We start from the raw sequence: 18,606 nt of genomic DNA, 5'->3' as shown, positions 1-18,606 counted from the left end.
CTGCTGGCCACCTGCATGCAGAAGCAGGCTCAGAGGAGAAAACCTGTGCAGACCTCTGTGTGCTCTGTGCTACAAAGCAGATGCTGCTGGGGCGAGATGTGTCTCATCAGATGAGCATAGCTGTGGCTGTGGCCTATCATCCTTTCCCCACAGGACCATTGTCTCTGCATCTCCATCCCCTCCAAGAAGGGAGATGCAACACTTCGACAGTGGTCTGTCCTGCAAACTGTGGCTCCAATACTGTTTGCACCGAAGTCCAAAAGCAGGAAGAAGATACGTCCCCTTGCTCTTGTTTTTTCTAGGCAAACAATTCACCCCTGGAACCCAGCTGCTTACAAGGTGCAGAGGGAAAGATTCTAAAAGACAGCGATAAAGAGGACGTGGGTGCAGGGGGAGGAGGAAGGAGGGGAGGGGGAGAGGAGGGGTACGTATGTCACAGCTTACCTCAGAGCCAGAATTAGAAGCTGGGTTAAAAAAAATAAAATCACAGCAGGAAATAATGCGTGGCTTAAAATAGCAACATCAAATGGGAGCGAGAATGGGGAGTGGGTGGCATTTGAGGTTGCTGCTCTGTTCCTCCCTCAGTGGCAGGGTGATTAATATGTCTATGCTACTTGTGTTTATGTAACAAAGGGCACTAAAGGCCAAAGCTGTATTTTCTCTAACACTGCAGGGGAGTCTGTGAATCTTTTCTTCTCCCCATAGCATTAAGTGGGAGGATCTGCACTTGCGCTTCCTGCCCCAGAAACAGAATATCCACACTGCAGCAGTGCACACAGCTACATTTCCATGGCTCGGCAGGGTGGAATAGAGGCTTAAGGCTTTGAAGGCACTTGTCTGTCTTCCATTGCTCCTCACAGAAAAAGCTCATTCCCAGAGCACACCTGTAAATGTGGCTGGGTTGTCTCTGGCTGAAGGCTGCACTGTAATAGTAGGCGAAGCACCACTGCGTGTTACTGCACATTTCTCTGCCTGTTCTGTGCATCTGTAGTGAATCACAGATCTCTGAGGTGGGTAATGCAGCCCATTTCCTTGCCAGCTCAGGGCTGTTCCCAGCCATATAAATTAATCCCTCACGTTTGTCTTGGGAGACTGTGGCACAGACTGACCATTCTTTTTTCTATATACCTTGTACATTGGGAGCTATATTAAAGACAGGAAGGCACTCACAGTTTTGCTAAGGAAGGAATAATTATTTAGTGTGCATGAGGAAGTAACTCACTACATCACCAGTCGCTGACGGTGCTGAAGGAACCTAGAAAAGCACCAAGTGACGGCACTTGTTTTGTAGACTAGTGTGGTCCCTTCTGGATTAATAAGCAGAGCAATTCTGCTCTGAACTTGTGGAGAAAGGTGGGAGAGTGTGCAGACGGAGCCACGAGGGGTGTATGAAGGCTGGCCTGTGACTGGGACACACCCGGTACCTCCAGCTCTTCTGAATGACAGCATGGTACTCAAGGCAATCTGTACTGGGTCTCCTCAGTGCAAAGGGGAAAACGGGGCTTTTCTTCACCAGTGAGCAAAATGCATCAGCCCACAGTGCTGCACATGCACTGCTATCAAAAGGTCAGTTTGGGGCAAATAGCACAGGACCGGCTTCGTCATGTGATAAAAACCTGCTGCACAGACCTGACTCTCTGTTACACTCTGATTTTGGTGATTATCTTTGACATGAGCTGGGACATGCTGCTGACAGGGGAAGGAGAAGCAGGCCCAGCTCTGATGCATATCTTCCCACAGGCAGGCAGAGCAGCACAGTTTGTTTAAACATGGCGTGCTGGTGGCTGTAGACAGAGATCACTCCCAGCAACTCAATCAACATGCATAATATTCTGCTAGTTAAATTCAACTGTGGTAAATATCTCCACCGTGCTATCCCTCCAAGCAAATACAGTACCTGTATGGAAGAAATTCCTCGGGACGTTTCCTGTCTGGAGCCGAAGCTTGCCAGGGACTGAATTTCCTGTGAGGCAGGAGTTGGGAATGCAAAGCAAAAGAAGCTAACAAGAAAATGCAGCGCTACACAGCTCTGCAAAGATCCTCCCCAGCAAGTGCATTTATCCCATTTAAATAGAAACGAAGCAGTCAGATTTGCAAATAACAGCTGGCTTATTTTGCACTTGTGATTCTTATTTTTACCTCACCGCTTCTCTTTCTGCCTATTTTTTCCAGCTGCGATTTTGTGACTTACACATCCTGAAAATGAAAGGGCTTGTTTTTGCCAATAGCAAAGTGCTGTGCATCCTTTCAACCATCTGGAAATATGTTTTTTATTCTTCCTCTCTCCCAACCACACACACACACACACGTGCACACACACAACCAAGCCTTTGTCTCTCGCAATCATTTCCCGCACCAAAGCTGATGCTCATGAAAAGAATTCAGTGTAAAAGTTCCACAGGCATTCGAGGGCTGAATAAACAGGGCAACTTCCTGGGCACTCGTTCTCATCCAAGCTGCCTCTGCGTGAGAAAGAGATGAATGCAACGGAGCATAGAGTTCAGTGGCAGGCGATTAGAAGTAACATCTCCTGTTGTTCTGTCCTGGCTCTGCTGCAAATCTCCTTTGTCATTAGAAGCGAGTTGTCTACCTGCTCAGTGCCTCAGTTATAAATAGGGATACGGATGCTTTCAACCCCATGTGATGATCGATGCGTTCATGTTTGTAATGTGAGCTGATGTCCAGAGATGAAAGAAGTAATCTGAAGTGAAAATTACCACGATAGCTCTGTGCTGAGACTAATAGAGTCAAGCAGGACAGTCTGGGAGCCAGAGACTAGACTTGATCATCTCTTGCCCAGAGGCAAATGTGAAGTGAGCTATGTCACCACGCTATCCAGATGACTGCAGGTCTGCAAGAGGAGACAAAGAGGCAGAGCCATACTAGCTGGTACAGACATGCTTACGGTGGCCAGCTGAGAATGAGTAACAGCTGCTTGCTCATCATCCTGATTTCTGTCACTACTAGTGTTTCTGAACGCTGAAGTGTCCCAGTGCTGTGACTCAGGGCTGTGAGTCATGGGCTGTATGTCTCTACCACATGGAATCACTCACTTGCTCTCTCAGATGAGATTGCAGAAATCACAGATCATCTTGGGTCTCCTATGGTGGTAAGTCTTAACTTACAGGCAGATATTTATAAATGTGTGCAGAAAAGATTTGTCCTTCCTCCCCTGACAGTCTATTAGGAATTCATGTTAGAGATCGGTTTCACACACACACACCAAAATATCAAGTAAAAGAGTACAAGTCTTCTTTTCTTTGAGTGGACATTTAATTCCTATATCCCCAAACCAAGCTCTAGGAAATCCAGTCTAGATGAGAAGCAGTGTGGGCAGCATTCAGCCTTTTGTCTCCCCTGCTTTTACTGGGCCCATCTTTAGACCTGCGATGCTGACAGCAGGACAACGCGCTCCTTTTTGGCTCCTCATCTGCCTTCTCCTCGCCCACACTCTGCAGCATTCCTGGTAAGGAAGCTTTGATTTAGGAACACTCTGCCAACCTCAGTGCCAAGCTGTAATTAGTGGCAGGCAGTGCTGCAGTGGGAGTTCTCACTATGCTTGCTGGCGAGACCTCTGAGAAGACACCAGCTACCTCCAAGCTGCCTTTGTGCACACAAGACCTATGCTGACCATGCCCTGCAAAGCAGACCTTTTTCTCTTCTACAAGCTGCATTAGTGACCAGCTGTGTCTGCAGGACTTCACACCCAGCTCGTACTGACTCTATGTTGATCCAGGTGCAGCTGAAATAGCCACTGCTTCCTTTAGAGATGAGGGAGCAGGGGCTCACCCCAGCAAAGAGGTGCAAAGCCTGGAGTGATCTCACTGGCTGGGAACCTCCTGCATCTGCCTGCCCGTGCAGCACCTCATCAGTGAAGCTGGGGCCCTGTGCTGACAAGAGTGGGGTTGCTGATAGTGCCCAGCCAGCCCCTCAAATGGCAGTGCAGTTTGTGTTGGCAAAAGGGTGTTTCTGTTGGCACAAACCTCTTCCCTGCTTTGATTAATTCATGCTTTTCTTTTTCTCTTTTTTTTTAAATCTCTCCATAGGAAGGTGTTGTGCTGGTGTGAAGCTGTGGCAAAGATCTACTCTCACTGCTCACAGTTGGTCTGGATCCTCCCCCCCAAACCAGATAAAAGATGGAGGTAATCTCTCCAAGAGCTTTCTGTTTGTTGAGGCAGGATGAGTACTCTTGTAAAGTCTGAATGAATGCAGACAACTCCGGGACCCATAATAGGAAAGCAAACACAATACTCCAAGCACAGGGACTCCCGAGTGATAGGAAGTGACTTCAGCACACCAGTTCCTCTATTCCCGTAACTCTCTGTGGGTTTGCCAATAATCCTTATCGTCCTTGCTGAGAAAGGAGTGCCTTTGCTAACTGATTACATCCTCCTTTCCTTACTGTGGTCAGCCAGTTGCTGCATGCCAGAAGCAGCTGGCATGATTGATAGATAAACATATGTCTCAGTGTATTTTCCCTTGTCTGCTATAACCGCATCCAGCTCTGCAGCACTTCTAGAAAGGGGTGAAACAACACAGAGCAGTTTTGTCACCAATACTGTTTTCTAGAAACACTAACCCAGCAAATCTCCACTTCTTTTTCATACTTCCAATCAAAGTAGCACAGATCTCTATGCAGGACAGTCACAGCCATCCCTACCTCCCCTGACCAGAGCTTGTCCTGCAGCCCAGCAGCCAAGGCAAGTTCATCTGCAGGACTCAAAGGGACCCTGAAATGCCAGGCTTGAAGTGACCCTCTCAGCTACTGCCTGTGCCCCATGCAACCTATGACTAGCCGAGAAACATCCCAAACTCAAGTCTTTGAGCGCATTTGTTCTGGAACGTTGGCAGGTTTGATTAAAGCTCTGGGCACCCTGACTTCAAGATTTTGGGGTAGCCTGGAGGCATTCTTTGAATGCAATCGTACAGTCCAATTAAGTAATAAAATGCTTCAGGACCACCTCTGCTCTATGCACATCATCCTTTTTTAAACAGCACATCATGACAAGAGCCATCTTGGGTCAAATTCCTCTTTGATTTGAGTCACTAGAGTGACATCAGAGATGGACTTAGCCCGGTTTGCTAAGAGACTAGGAGATGGCCAATTGTATTTATTTTTTCTTCTGGTTTCGGTTCCTGGAATCTGGTTTAACAATGTGGCCCTTCCTCGCTGTGAGCTCACGCCATGAAGTGGGCAGGGATGCTCAAATAGCATCTTCTTTGACCTTTGTGGGACCGAGATGACTGTGGTTGCTTTTTGAAGGCTTCTGAGAAGCTCCCAGCAGCAGCCTCTGTACCCCATCCCCTGAACTGCATCTGCAGCATCCAGCCATAGTCCCTCTGGAGGGCAGCGTGGCTCTCAGTGACGACACTACGCTCTTAATTTGTTCCAGTCTGTTTCACACTGACATTTTAGCACTGACGTCATCAGCTGCTGAAATTTCATTGCTGCTGCTAAGAATAACAGCCCTTCTCATCCCCAAACTTTACACCAAATAATTATTTATTAATACAGCAAGGATACAGGCTTGTCTTTTCTGACACAAATCAGGCTCTGGTGGTTACGAGAAGCAAGAACAAAGCACAGAAGATGCCTGCACATTCTGTCAGGCTGGGACAACAAACAGCAAGAACAAAAACCAACAGGAGCATATTTACAACAAGTAAGAGCCCTTCAAAAGCCCAATGGGAAAAGCTCAAACTGGTTTGCTTTAAGCCTTCCTCACTGGACAGTCTTAGTTGCAATGCATTGCTTCAGTAGCCTAGGCTACAGCCCCCTCCAGGAGTCACACACAGAGCCCTTTCCAAATTCTCCCAGGCTTTGTACGTTGTATATTTGCTTGTAGCAGCGCAGAGTGGGCGTAAAACACTGTGAAATCAGAATTCCCCATTGACTTTGGGGCCTCGAACCAAATCCTATTGATTTCCGTGGGAGGATTTCCATTAACTCGAATGGGCATTGAATCAAACCTAAATTGGCAGTGCTTTGCACCCATTTGGCATAGTGTAGTTGCCCGCATAAGGTAGAGAATTAGGTCCAAAGACGCTGAGAAATGCTTTAATTAAGAGCATTATTGAAGAGAGAGAGAGCTTTTCCATCCTTATGCTGATAAACTGCATTTGTTCTACACTCCTAATGGCAGGGGTCATATTTTCAGATGCTTGGTCTAAAGATGAAGCTGAACGCTGAGATTTCCAAAAAGATGCTTAAAGGAAAACGAGGTGCTGGGAAGCCTTTGAAATCAACAGGTCCATTAACTTATTTACATGCTTTGAAGATCCTTGGAGGTGCCTATCTGCATCTTTGGTAGCCTTATAAATGCAACCAGCAGTCACTAACCCCTGACATCAGCTGCGGGTTTAATTGTCCACCACACCATCCCAGCTCCTCCTATCCCTGTAACACAGGCAGCGAGGTTGGTGCAGGTTGGAGCAGGACAAAGGCTCCCTGCAGACAGCACAGCTCAGTGGCTCTTACAGAAATACTCAGCAGGGCTGTGGCTGCAGCTGCCTGTCTTCCATCACACCTCTGCCAGGTCATTCAGCTGAGGCAGCCGCTCCACAGCAGTCCCCTGTGCTCAGGTAACTAAGGCCCTCAAGAAGCAGACATGCACGGATCCTGGAAATATTACTTTCAGGCGGTGCAGGGGAAGCCAGCAGCCAGCTGAGCTTCCGTTCCAGGAGCAATGTGAACCTAGACAGACCCGCATCCGGTCAAGGGGAGAATTCTCAAAACATCTTTGTTACCGCTTTCCCATCCACTGTGAGGTCTCCAGCAACATTTCCTGTATTGCTGCTGACCCTCTTGGGGCACCTTCCTGCACTGCCTGACCTTCTGCAACTGTTGCACTCTTTACCTCAGCAAGTGCCTTTACTGCAGAGTAAGGAAAGTTTGGGGAGCTGGCCTTTGCAATGCATGCCTTGGTTGTTGGCTGCAGTACTTTGGCTGGCTGTTATTTTTCACTTGGACTTGAGTGCTTGGCATGGCTGCTCTGGAAAGCACAGGGAGATCAATGGGGAGACATGGAAGACAACATCAATGCTCACAGATCTGAGGGACTGCAAGAGGGGAGCCCACCACCTTCACACTCAGATGGAAGCCTTCCCATGGAGGGATTCTGCACAGGGAAACCATCCAGAAAAAGTAGGTGCTGGAGAGGAAAGCAAAGAGAAAGTGAAAGGGCTCCCAGAGCCGAGCTTTACAGAAGGCACACGGAGCTGAGGATTTCTCCTGAGCCCTGGCAGCCATTTACGTCCAGCTGGAATCACCAGCGAGGTCACTTGCTGCTGGGCTGAAGAACAGGCCCTGAGTTGATGCACTGCCCTCAGAGCAGGCCAGAGCCCCAAGGGCCGGCTGCTGCCACCTGCCTTCCTCACACCCCCGTGCTCATTTCTTCCTCCCCATGAGTAATTTCCCTGCATCTCCTCCCACCACCCAGTTCCTCGCACGGTGCATTTTTATGCACAAAGGGAACGTGCTGGATTGCGCCACCTGCTACTGGAATAAGCACCAGGTAAAGGGAAAGGAATGCGCAGAGGGAAGTGACCCGTGCGAGCCAGGGGAGAAGAATTCCTGCCTGGCACTGAGGGAGCTGCAGCTCCAAGCGGCTTTGCTGACAAACCCCACCTGGCGGGTTACAGGCTGGATGTGCCGCTAATTACAGCTGCAGATCCCACTCCACAGGGATCTCTGGAGGCAAATAGCTCGGTCATGTTCCAAGGGCTCAGACCTTGGTGGAAATAGGCTCCGCAGCCACGATCGTGTGGAGAGAGGCACAAGTGTTTTCAATGCTGCACTGCGGGGCACGGGCTGACGCTCCGCTGGGGGTCAGGAAGGCATTTCCTCCCGGAGGATATTATTGTTCTGCGAGGTATCTCATGGGACACGCGTGTCTTCCTCCCGAATAGCGCCGTTACCCGTAACAAAAAGAGCAAAGCACCCACCCCTCACACAACCCCGCTCCCACCCACACGGGGCGCGGCCCCGCTCCTTCTGGGAAGCGCCGTGCGTCACCCGCCGCCCCCGCCCCGCGGGACAGCCAATCGCCGGCCCTTAATTTGCATACAGCGCGCGTGCTGCCGGTCCGGCCCCGAGCTGCGGGTTGTGGGGCCGGCAGTGCGGAATGGGATGGGGAACAGGAATGGGAACGGGGTGTGGGGACGGGCAGCAATACCAGCGGGTGTCCGGCACTGCACGGCGCTCACCGTGACCTGACCACGGCACCATCTTGCAGCTACATATTGCCTAAAGGAAGGAAGATTCCAATTGCCCGGATGACCCTCAGTGGTCTGGGGTGCAGGCTTCAAACCTGTAGCTGTCTAGCGACAGAGTGGTTCAATTCCACCTTTCGGGCGGTGCTGTGCGATATTCGTTTTGTCCCCAGCGGGTCCCGCCTGCCGGCTCAGCTGAAACAGTCACAATCTCTCAATGGTGCCTGGGTGACAACTGGGATCTTAATTAGATTCTCCCCAGCAGATCTTCTCAAAGTGTCGCATCTCCTCCAAGGACGGCAAAGCAATAAATAACAGAAGCCATTCTCTCGCTCTGCTCCATATTGACTCTAACCCGTCTCCCACCCACGCTCCAACAAGGATGCCTAACTGAAGCAGTAAGCGCGGTGCTAATAATGTCACCCAGACCCATGAAAAATAAAGGTTAGCGTGAAGCTAACAAGCATATTCTTCAAGCAGAAGGCATTCACTTTGTGAGATCATATTGCTGTCGCTCCAACAGATGCTATGCAAAGCCTGCAGTTAGCACCAGACCTCAGAACAGCCCCAGCACAGGGACAGCAAGGAATGTATTTCCTCATTGCCCAGTCCTGAAGGCAGGAAGGGCTCTGCCTGCGGCGTCCCATGGAAGGAGAAAAGAAACACGCTGCTCATAGAGTCGTTACGGTTGGATAAGACCTCTGAGATCATCTCATCCAGCCACCAGCCCATCCCCACCATGCCCCATAACCACGTCTCTCAGTTCCTATGCCATTCCCTCTTGTCCTGTTGCAGTTACCCAGAAGAGGAGGCCAGCCCTCACTGAGCCACAACCTCCTTTCAGGCAGTTGTAGAGCAATAAGGTCTGCTCTCAACCTCCTCCAGACTGAACTCCAGTTCAGTTCCTTCAAGCTGCTCCCTGTAAGACTCGTGCTCCAGGCCCTTTACAGCTTTGATGCCCTTCTCTGAACAAGCTCCAGAGCCCTGATATCTTTCTTATGGTGAGGGACCCAAAACTGAACACAGTACGTGAAGTGTGGCCTCACCAGTGCTGAGTACAGAGGGACGATCACCTCCCTGCTCCTGCTGGCTACACCATAATGATATGAGGCAGGATGCCACTGGCCTTGGTCAGCTGGGCACACTGCTGGCTCATGTTCAGCACTGCAAAGCCTCTGGTGTTCCTGGGAGCATTTTGGGCCAAGTATCATCCAAAGTAGGTGAACACCTCTAAGTATCCAAGCCTGAGTGACCATGCTTCCTTTGCACCAGATGACTCACTCCAGCTGAGAGTCTGGGAGGAAGAGGGGCACAAAAGAGCCCCTGTACCTCTCCATTCAGCTGTGATTGCTCCCAACCCACACATCAGTCAGAAACCAGCAGTGATGCCAGCACGGACTGACTCTGGGAATCCACTGGGCAGCGCTGGGCAATCTGGTTCCAAAGCACTCTGCATCCCACATGGCACAGCCCAGCTTCTTTATGGCTTTGCAGGAGATGTGCAGGCGCTCTCCCCATTGCGGCTGGACGTGCCGTGGGTCCCAGATGGCTTTGTGCTCCAGGCACTCCAGCCACCGGCCTGTGTCCTCTGCCTAGAATGAACTTTCTATGTGGAATTTTGCCATGGCCTTAGAAATCGGTATCTGCGTTGCAGTTTGTCTGGGGGCCTTTGTTTGCTTTGGGGCGGGGGGAGTGCTGGAAAGGCCTTGGCCCAGTAGTGAGCAGCTGAGAACATTGAAGTTAGATGGCAGTTACCAAGTTGAACATAATACGGCTCTTTCATGTGGTGTTTATAACTGAACATGCTGTTTTGTGTTGGCCTACTTCTTTTTTTTCTTCCAAGAAGTAGTTTTGGATTAAATTATGACAATTACATTCTTATATCCAGCCCCCCCTTCCCCCTCCCCTTGCGCTTCAGCTCCCACCCTCGCCCTGCGTGCACACAAACACAAATGGGAATTATGTGCTCAGAGTACGATTTGAACTCCGCAGCCTGGGATCCGTGCCTGGCATTGAGTTCACTTTTTTCCTCCAGAGTAAAAAAAAGGCCTCATCCACTCCACACTCTTTCATCACTTTAGGATGAAGTAGGGCGGTCAGATTGCTGGTGTGGGTGCCTTGTCCCTGAGGGGAGATAATAGGGAAAACAGCCTCTTAAACATGCAAGAGAGGAGGGCAAGGAGCCGCGGTGGTGAGGGCTGGCTGTAAGCAGCACGGTTTGTGAAATCTTGTGTGAGTACATGGTATGCAAACACACACCCCCAGCAAGCTTCTTGCACAAGCCCAGGTTGGCTGACGTACCTGGGCAGGACTGCACCTGATTGGTGTGCAGAAACGTGGTAAGAAACTCACCCTTCTCCTGGGGCTGTGTCCCCACAAGAGCCCTCCAGGACTGCAGATCTCTAAGTTACGACTCAATGGAGGGAGAACACGGGAGGGAGGTCAGTTAGGACAGGATCTCTGCTCACACGCTCTTTACTGGATATAGTTGGGACGCAAGTCTGTAGGAAACAGGGTTCCCTCTATGTTGCTGCTTTCGTTTTATGAACACTCTGGTTTGCTTAGAGCACTGGTGAGGAGGCCAGTGTAGATGACTCGTTTGTAGCAGGGACACTTTCACAACCCTATCGATGTCTTGCCAGAGCAGGCTTTGTTGGGAGTCACTCATTAGTCAGCCAAAGCGCTCAGTGTTTGAACCTGAATGTCACTTTCTTCCCTGACAAAGGGCCAAACGAAGATGAGCCAAAGGCTTTAGCACTGGTTAGAAGGCAAGGCAGGAATTACTCAGAGTCAAGAAGCACGAGAGCCTGGCTTCTCAGTCAGTGTAATCTGCCTCCTGTTGTTTTCCCCGCAGAGTCACAGAGCAATGAGGAGGATGTGCTGGTGACAGATGGCTGGCATGCCTTGCTAAGCACAGGGGTGACTGGGCTGTGACTCAGCAAGTGTTTGGTTACAGGAGCCCCGCTGCATGTGCTCTTTCTCTGGTGACAGTGGACCTAGCGAGGTCTCCTGGAGCACTGGATGGATGTCATGTGAAGTCTGTGGCTACCGTCCTCCATGAGAGGAAAGCAGGCACACACAGCGTATTAGAGCAGGAAGTCAAGTTCTTAATTACTGTTTATGTTGTTAACGGATAATATTTCAGTGTGTATAAATATATGACCTTCCCGTGGTGCTTAGATATCCTACTAGCCTTTGAAAAGGAAACCAGTCAACATCCTGGCCTAAAGTAATAGTGATTACTTTGCTTGGAGGTAGTGCTCATACAACTTCTTTTTGCAGTCAAGTCACTAGAGGGGGACAAAGACCTAGTCTGGGTCTTTCATACAGCACTCTCTGATTGCAGCTTTGGGAGACACCTTGGAGAAGCAGAAGCAAAGGTAGCCCCTTGTCTTTGAGATTTGAAGGTGCCCAGATGCTGGGACAGCTTTCTTGGGACTGAGAAAGCAGCTGAAGAAATGAAGCCACTTCTTGTCCAGTAAAAGCAGGATGGTGCATGCACATGCATGAGGAGTTTAGCTGCCTTTATGTCAAGTCAGTTCTACGAGTGCTTCTCCCAATTCCATAGCTGTCCAAGGCTTTTGTAGGCTCATTTTTACTTCTTTCTCCTCTTTTATCAGTGGGAGAGAGCTGAATTCACAGGTCTGGATAGGTGCCAGGTGTTACTGCTGCCTCTGTGAGTTAAAGACGTCATGGAAATATTGGAGGACTTGGACAGAGTGTACCTGTGTACATCCCACGTGCACACAGAGAGCCAGAGCGGCCGTAATAGGCAGTGAGGGAGTGTTTGCAAGTAACATTGACCTGAAGTGCTTAAAAGCCACTACACATGCTCCCCTGGTGAAATGTCGACTGGGATGACTCATACAAATGGATTGTGATACACAGTCCTCAGCCCAGGCTGCGCTTGGAACCAAGGCACTCCCATGTTCTCCCCTCCAGCATACTTCCCTGACCAAATCCAGGACTGAGCCATTTGGCTCTGACTGGAGCTGGTCAGAACATGTTTTTCTTTTCTTCTCTTTTTCCCTCCTTGAGCCTTTGGAAAATGTTGACATTTTAGCAAAGGGCTAAAAACCCAAACCCTGAATATTTTCCATTGGAAAATGCTGGGGGAAAGGGAGGGGAAGAATCCCCAAACTGCCAACAATCAAATCTCTTTTGCTTTTAAGTCTTTGGGGTTTATGAAAGGGAGTCATATTAGGAGGAAAGCAAACTCTTTCTATGAAAATATATGTTCCCTCAAATCTCTCTTTCTTTTTAACCAGAAAATTGTTCCAACTGGCATCTGTCATGTCCTGCCTGTAAGGGGAGTGTAGGGGTGATCCTTCATCTTTTTGACTGAAGTTATCTGTCCATCTCTACATCTAACTTTGGAACTGGCTTGAAGGAAGTCTTAATTCAGGAAGGTGAACCTCTCATTGGAATACAAGGACAAATATAAATACAGCATAACTTTGAGATACATGGTGATATTCTCTGTGTCAACGGTCCTATTTACACAAATATCTCAAGCAAGTTTGGAATCTGGTCTGTGGGATGTCCGACCCCCAGAGCTCCAGATGACTTGCCTCAGATCTCTGCACACATTCCTGAAAGGAATCTACCTTTAAGAAGATCCCATCAAAGGCTGTAAGGGAAGCAGTGGGTAATGAAAAGTATATTACTTGTAACTATCCCCTGAGTAGCTGACGGTGCAGAAATACTTACAAAGCACTTTGTTCTGATGTCTTCGGCTGATTTAAATTGCTGTCTGAATTGTAATGTAGACCTGAAACATCTGTTTCATCTTGTCTTGGCATATTGTTCTGCTTTCTGTAAGTTAAAAAAGGGACAAATCACACATCTTTGGAGTAAGGGAATTATGCCCTAAACTTCTACTAAATGTGGCTAATAACAGGTTAGAGTTTAAAAATGGAAAGAACTTAAAACAGATACACACTGGTCATAAATAAATTCAGGCTGAAAACTAGCAGAAACCTTCAAAACAGCAGAGTGAAGCTCAGAATAACCTCCTAAGAGGAACAATGTGAATAAACAACCATTAGAAGGAAGAACTTTATTGGTTGCAGGATATCACAGCAGAGAAGTAGAGTCAGTGTTCCCTTCTAATTTTTTATGCCGCTTTCTCCTTTTGTTTTATTTTCACACTGAAGCTTTTCAGTTACTTTTTACATTCACTCCACTATTGTTTAGATATTGAACTGCAGGACTTCAGTCTGCCTTAGTACTGTTCTCTGACACTTGAATTAGGTCACTAAAAAATAAGGGGCATATTTGAGTGAATCAAATTTGTCCCCTTTCTCCCTTCTTTATTGGTGTAGGAACATCTCCCAGTAACTGTTAAATCTTATAAAACACTGCATATAAAACCACAGTTGGGGCAACTAAATTATATGTTGATAAAAAGAAGAGGCTCTGAATGTCTCCGATGCCTTAGTGGCAAGAAACACAAGGCTTCTCAGTACCTGAACTGGTGCTGTCTGGCCTTGTTGATATTTTTTCAAGATAATTAAGCAGTTTTTCACTTACAGAACTCTGCTCTTAAGTTCATAAAATTGAAAGTCAAGAGCTTTAATCCCTGAGGGTGGAAACACAACAATGCAAAGCCACAGCAGAAACATGGGAAATAGCAATGCAGAGGTGCAGAGCTGTAACTAGCCATTGGAAATTGGTATGTGCACGGCTGAGACACAGGAGGCTGAGCCATCACTTCTCCCATCAATACTTAAAGAGCAGGTTCAGAAACAGGAAGATCCCTAGAAGACAGAGGCTCAAATGAATCACTCAGTCATTGTGTGAAATGTAATTGCTCTAGGATTGTGACAGTTAACATTCATGGAAGCATCTTTCACAAATCCAGCTTCCACCTCCCCAAAAATCAGATTCTAGCTTCCTTCTGATAATTTACGGAAGCAGCAGCCTGTTCATATGACCTGCAGATCAAGCTGGCAGGTAGATCTCTTTAATAAGAGTTTCTTATTAAAAACAGGACCAGTGCCATGGTCTCCCAGCCCAGCACTCTGCTCCCAGCTGGGACAAAAGGAGAGGCTGTCCATGGAGAATGCACAGCCCTGGTCTCTTCTCTCTCTCTCTGTTCCACTTGCATTTCATTATCATTCACCTCTACTGGATTGGGATTCTAGACTGTACATCCCACCTATTTCCTTCAGCATCCATTTACAGATCCATTGTCTGGGAATTTGTCCAGTCCTGTTTTGGGCCTGCTGATACTGTCTGCTTCTGCAGCCTGCTGCTCCAGCAGCTTCCTTACGTTCCCTTCCTAAAACAATGCAGCATCTTTCATCTGTTCTAAACTCATCTCCTACTGGTTTCATTGAGTGCTCCCTGCTCCACTGCATCAAGGGATTTGGCTACTAACCATCTGCATTCACCTCAGCCACCCTGATTTTGTAAACCTTAGCCATCAAAAAAATAACAAAGGATTGCAACACACAGTTGCTAAGCTCACTTCCGTCCCCGTTGCCTGCTGACCTGCACGGGGTGGTTTTCTGCCTGCAGCTCTTTGGTTGTTACCAAACTCAGATGGGGGAAAAAAGTGACAGCAAAGCAAATGGAGTGCAACTTCCTTCCAGCACCGTGTTCCCCGTGCAGCTGCTCATCGGCGATGCAATGGGTCCATTTTGTGGTTAAGAGTTGAATGCTGAAGCTCCATCCTTCCCTTGGGATCTGCAGTTCCTTGCCCAGCAGGGGGCTGCAAAGCAGCAAGCAGGATTTTGGGGAGGGTAGGCTGTCAGCCCCAGCGGGGGTGTCAGGGGCATCTTCCAAAGTGGCTTTAATTAATGAGCACATGTGCAGCGAGGAGAGTTACAGCATCCCACTCAAATTGTTGACTTGGAGCCGCTTCTGGAGACAGCAGTATTCTGCTCATTAGGAAAGAGCTTTTTTTTTGCAATGCCCTTGGATTGGATGGCTCTTGGATTGCACCACGAGATCAAGTCCCCGTACGGGCTGCCTGCCTTTCGGCTGCCAGCTCCAAGAGGGTTGTTTTTCTTGTCTCCTCAAGGAGTGCTCAGCCAGATGGCCTGTTTTCGAATGCACTGTGCGTTGGTTGGATGTGTGTTTGGAGAGTCTGCCAGCTTCACGAGAAGGAAGAAAGAGCAAAAGAAAGAGAAAAAAAGCACCATTTGGTATCTATCTCTGGGACCCAGCCAGAGTTGAAGCTCTGTTTGAAGAAGGGGGGAGTCTTAAGAGAGAAACTCGAGACAAAATTGAAAGCTGGAAAAACTTTCAAACTTGACAGACTGGGAGACTGGAGTTCTACATAACGCCCATCCGCTACCTGGCTCACTTGCAAACATGTAGCAGCATCCCTCAAGTAAGAGCAACACCAAACATCTCTCCTACTGCCCTCCCAGCACACCTCACCACCGGGCTGAGATGAGGAGAGGCAACACAGGCAGCCTGTCCGCTGAAGCTGGGTGATGCTGCCTGTGCCTTCTGGGGTTTTGCTCTTAGTTTAGCAAAGCTGAAATTACAGCACACAGCCCAGCTCCGTCAGCCCAGGCAGTCCAACTGAAATGGGGTAGCACAAAACAGACACCAGCGGGACTCAGCTCTCCAAGAAAGCAGCCATAATTTTACTGCAGAGCAATGCCATTTTCTTGCACCCCCTCAACTACCTTCTATTGATTTGAGGCAGCAAATAAATACGGGCCAAGAGAGAACAACAGCTTTTTCCACCACTCACTGGCAAACAATTTGAACCTGACAAGAAAAGTCTGTTGGTGAAGGGGAGGGGAAAGCTTTAATGTTTGGGTGGATTGAGTTTGGCTTTTTTTACTTAACTAGATGTGGTGTTGTGGTAACGATACATTGTTCCAAGCAGCAGGAGGAGGCCTTGTTAATCTGAGCTGGAGAAAGCCATGTTTGTAGCCATCCCCTCTGGCTGACATAGCCCCGTTTTACAAGCAAATTTGTCTGTTCGCTAGCTGAAATCATGACAGTCATCGGAGTGTGTGTATCGTTGTGTGTGTGGCAACTGCAAACCCCGTGTCTCTGTTGATTGCATCAAATTATTTTCACTGAAATGATCAGAATTCGCAGGCCATCAGGGCAATGTCTCCATGGCAACACGAGCTGGGCTGTGGGTAGCAGACACTTCAGATAGTGAGGGCAAAGAGGCTGTTCTCACTCCTCCTGCTTCTGGCCACAGCTTACACAAAACCTTCCAGTAGCTACAGCATGCCACCAACACCTGTAGCTTCCCATGAGGTACAGCTAATTCACTAGACAGCAGTAGCTGGGACAGAGTTTGTCATCCCAAGCATGTAAAGAGCAGGGACCTTCCCCAGAGCAGGGGAGCTTCATCAGGTGTTTGCAATGTAGTGCCTTTGACACTAAGACCTAGTGGTGCAGTCCTGGAAGGGATGGAGGATCAGACGGTTCAACAGAGTGACCACAATGTGCAAATACATTCTTGCATAAGTAGGAAACTATACAAAATGATCCCCTCCTAATAAGGTCAACCTCCCAGTTTCTGCATGCTTGGCCTTAATCTGCATCCCCAGAAGCAATCACAGCATATTCTTAACTTCATCAGAAAAATAATGTTACTAGCAAGAAGAAGGACGCATGATGAAGAGCACACTGGGCCTCAATTTCCCAGTTGCAGGGGAAAACAACATTGCAAGCTCTCTGAATTACAGGAGATGGCACAACAGGCACAGGACAGATCAGGACATCAGCAGCAAAGATGTGACAGTTGGAGCTGGAGATCTGGTTTATGTTTAAAGCCTGGATGTACACAGAGTGGATGGTGCCTGGGATCCATACCGCTTATGTTGACAAGCCTACACAAGCTGGGCGTGTTGCCAATCCTGTTCTATTGGAGCGTCTTGCTCACATCCATTCTCAAAGCCCATGAGCTTCCCCTGATTCTGTTGGTGGTCCATATCTCCTGTAGACCATATGTTTGATATTTACTGGGGAAAGCAGAGGTTAAAAAGATTAGCATTCCTTTTGAAGTTAGAGATGGAAAATCTTCCGAGAATGACATAACTACAAGTAGCTCTGTCGAGTCAAATGCAGAGGTCCCGTTTGACTCATGACTCAGTGGGATGTAAGGACAAAGGCACTTGCTTTGAAAATCCTGGTCAGAAGGAAAATGGAAAGCCATAGAATGAAAAACAATACATGTTCAAGATATTGTACTTCAAGATACAAATTCAGGCAGTTTGATATCATCGCTCCTTTTTACAGATGGGAGAAACTGAGATATAACATTCGCTCAGGGTCAATCCAGGAATCGGGGCAGAATCAGAAATAAAACCTCAGAGTCCTGGCTCAGAGTCTCCTCTTATAATCTCTAGACAAAACTCCTTCCCTGTAAAATTCCATCTCGGCTATTCATAGAATAATTAGAACAAGTCTATTTCCTCACTCGTTAACAATGAAATCTGACAGGCTTTATACTCAGGATGCTGAAGCTCAGTTAGAGGACCAAGACTCTTCTCCATGAGAGGAGGCCTGGAATGTCAGTCTTTAGGTGGCTTAACAGGGGCATGGTTCCAGCTGCCAGGTACTTGAACTCCTCATCAAAAACGCTGTGGGAAAGCTTTAGGAAAGAACTGAAACATACATGACCAAAGGAATCTACCACAAACGTCAGGGAGGGATTCAAACAAATTGCAGCTGTATTTGTAATGATAATGCTTTTCCCTTGGTGGCACTTGAGAACTACGAAAGAACACTTACCTGCCTCAGTGTTGGGTTGGTTTCTCTTTTCCTTTGATTTCATTTGCCTGTGAGCCACACAGGCAGTGTACTTCAAGTTAATGAAAAGCCTTTGAGACACAGGAAGTTTCGTGGCAGGATTTCAGAGTGCCCCTCAATTCTACCTTCTCCAATTCTATGAGATCAAGAGTACACAAAGTTCCTAAGGGATCATGGCTCACTACTGTTGTCTTGTACTACTTTGGGATGTGTAGGAAGATAATGAACCATGGACTTCTCTACGTTCTCTACCCAGCTCAAGAGCTCACCTTCCTCTCTGTCATCATGCCTGCAGTCACTTTAGTTGCCAAGAAACTGAGATATTAAGAGCTCCAGAGTGCCAAGCACACAGTATATTGAAACTAATGATTGTGAAGTGTGCTTAGCACCTTAACCACAGGCCACTGTGACTGAAGCTGGAGTATCCTAAATGAGAGGGCATGTTTAAAAATGTGCCCTATCTCCTCAGCATTACATGAATCAGGCTCTGTCAGAGGAGGGGTAGACTTGAGATATCCATGTTAAAAAGCTCGTACTTTAGCAAAGTAACATAAGAAAGACTATTCTCTTATGACTTGGGGGGAAATTCGTATTGCCCTTTGTCTTCTGCTTTTGGCTGTATGAAAGCTTTCTGCAGAGTAGAACTGAAGTCTTTATCCT

The 18,606-nt window shown here is 47.9% G+C and overlaps 1 protein-coding gene and 1 long non-coding RNA gene across 4 annotated transcripts in view; one reads left to right on the top strand and one right to left on the bottom strand.

Moving 5' to 3' along the window:
• Positions 1–18,606, bottom strand: part of LOC107311139 — a 101,345-nt gene that overhangs the window by 68,209 nt on the left and 14,530 nt on the right. For both annotated transcript variants that reach the window (XM_032443618.1, XM_032443619.1), the window contains exons 3-4: positions 12,922–13,026; positions 10,513–10,624 (exon numbers count right to left, since the gene is read on the bottom strand). In XM_032443618.1, coding sequence (XP_032299509.1) covers positions 10,513–10,624; positions 12,922–13,013 — 204 coding nt within the window. In that variant the 5' untranslated portion in view covers positions 13,014–13,026. The remainder of the gene's footprint in view (positions 1–10,512; positions 10,625–12,921; positions 13,027–18,606) is intronic.
• LOC116653175 lies at positions 1,378–10,622 on the top strand. Of its 2 annotated transcripts, none has more exons than XR_004306629.1 (2): positions 1,378–3,109; positions 4,047–10,622. It is a non-coding gene; the product is annotated as an uncharacterized LOC116653175 (long non-coding RNA). The 2 variants fall into 2 exon arrangements; XR_004306628.1 differs by having other exon boundaries at positions 1,378–3,466.

This window comes from Coturnix japonica, chromosome 3, assembly GCF_001577835.2.
Source record: "Coturnix japonica isolate 7356 chromosome 3, Coturnix japonica 2.1, whole genome shotgun sequence".
NCBI lineage: Eukaryota > Metazoa > Chordata > Aves > Galliformes > Phasianidae > Coturnix > Coturnix japonica.
This window is presented reverse-complemented; position numbering and strand designations above follow the sequence as displayed.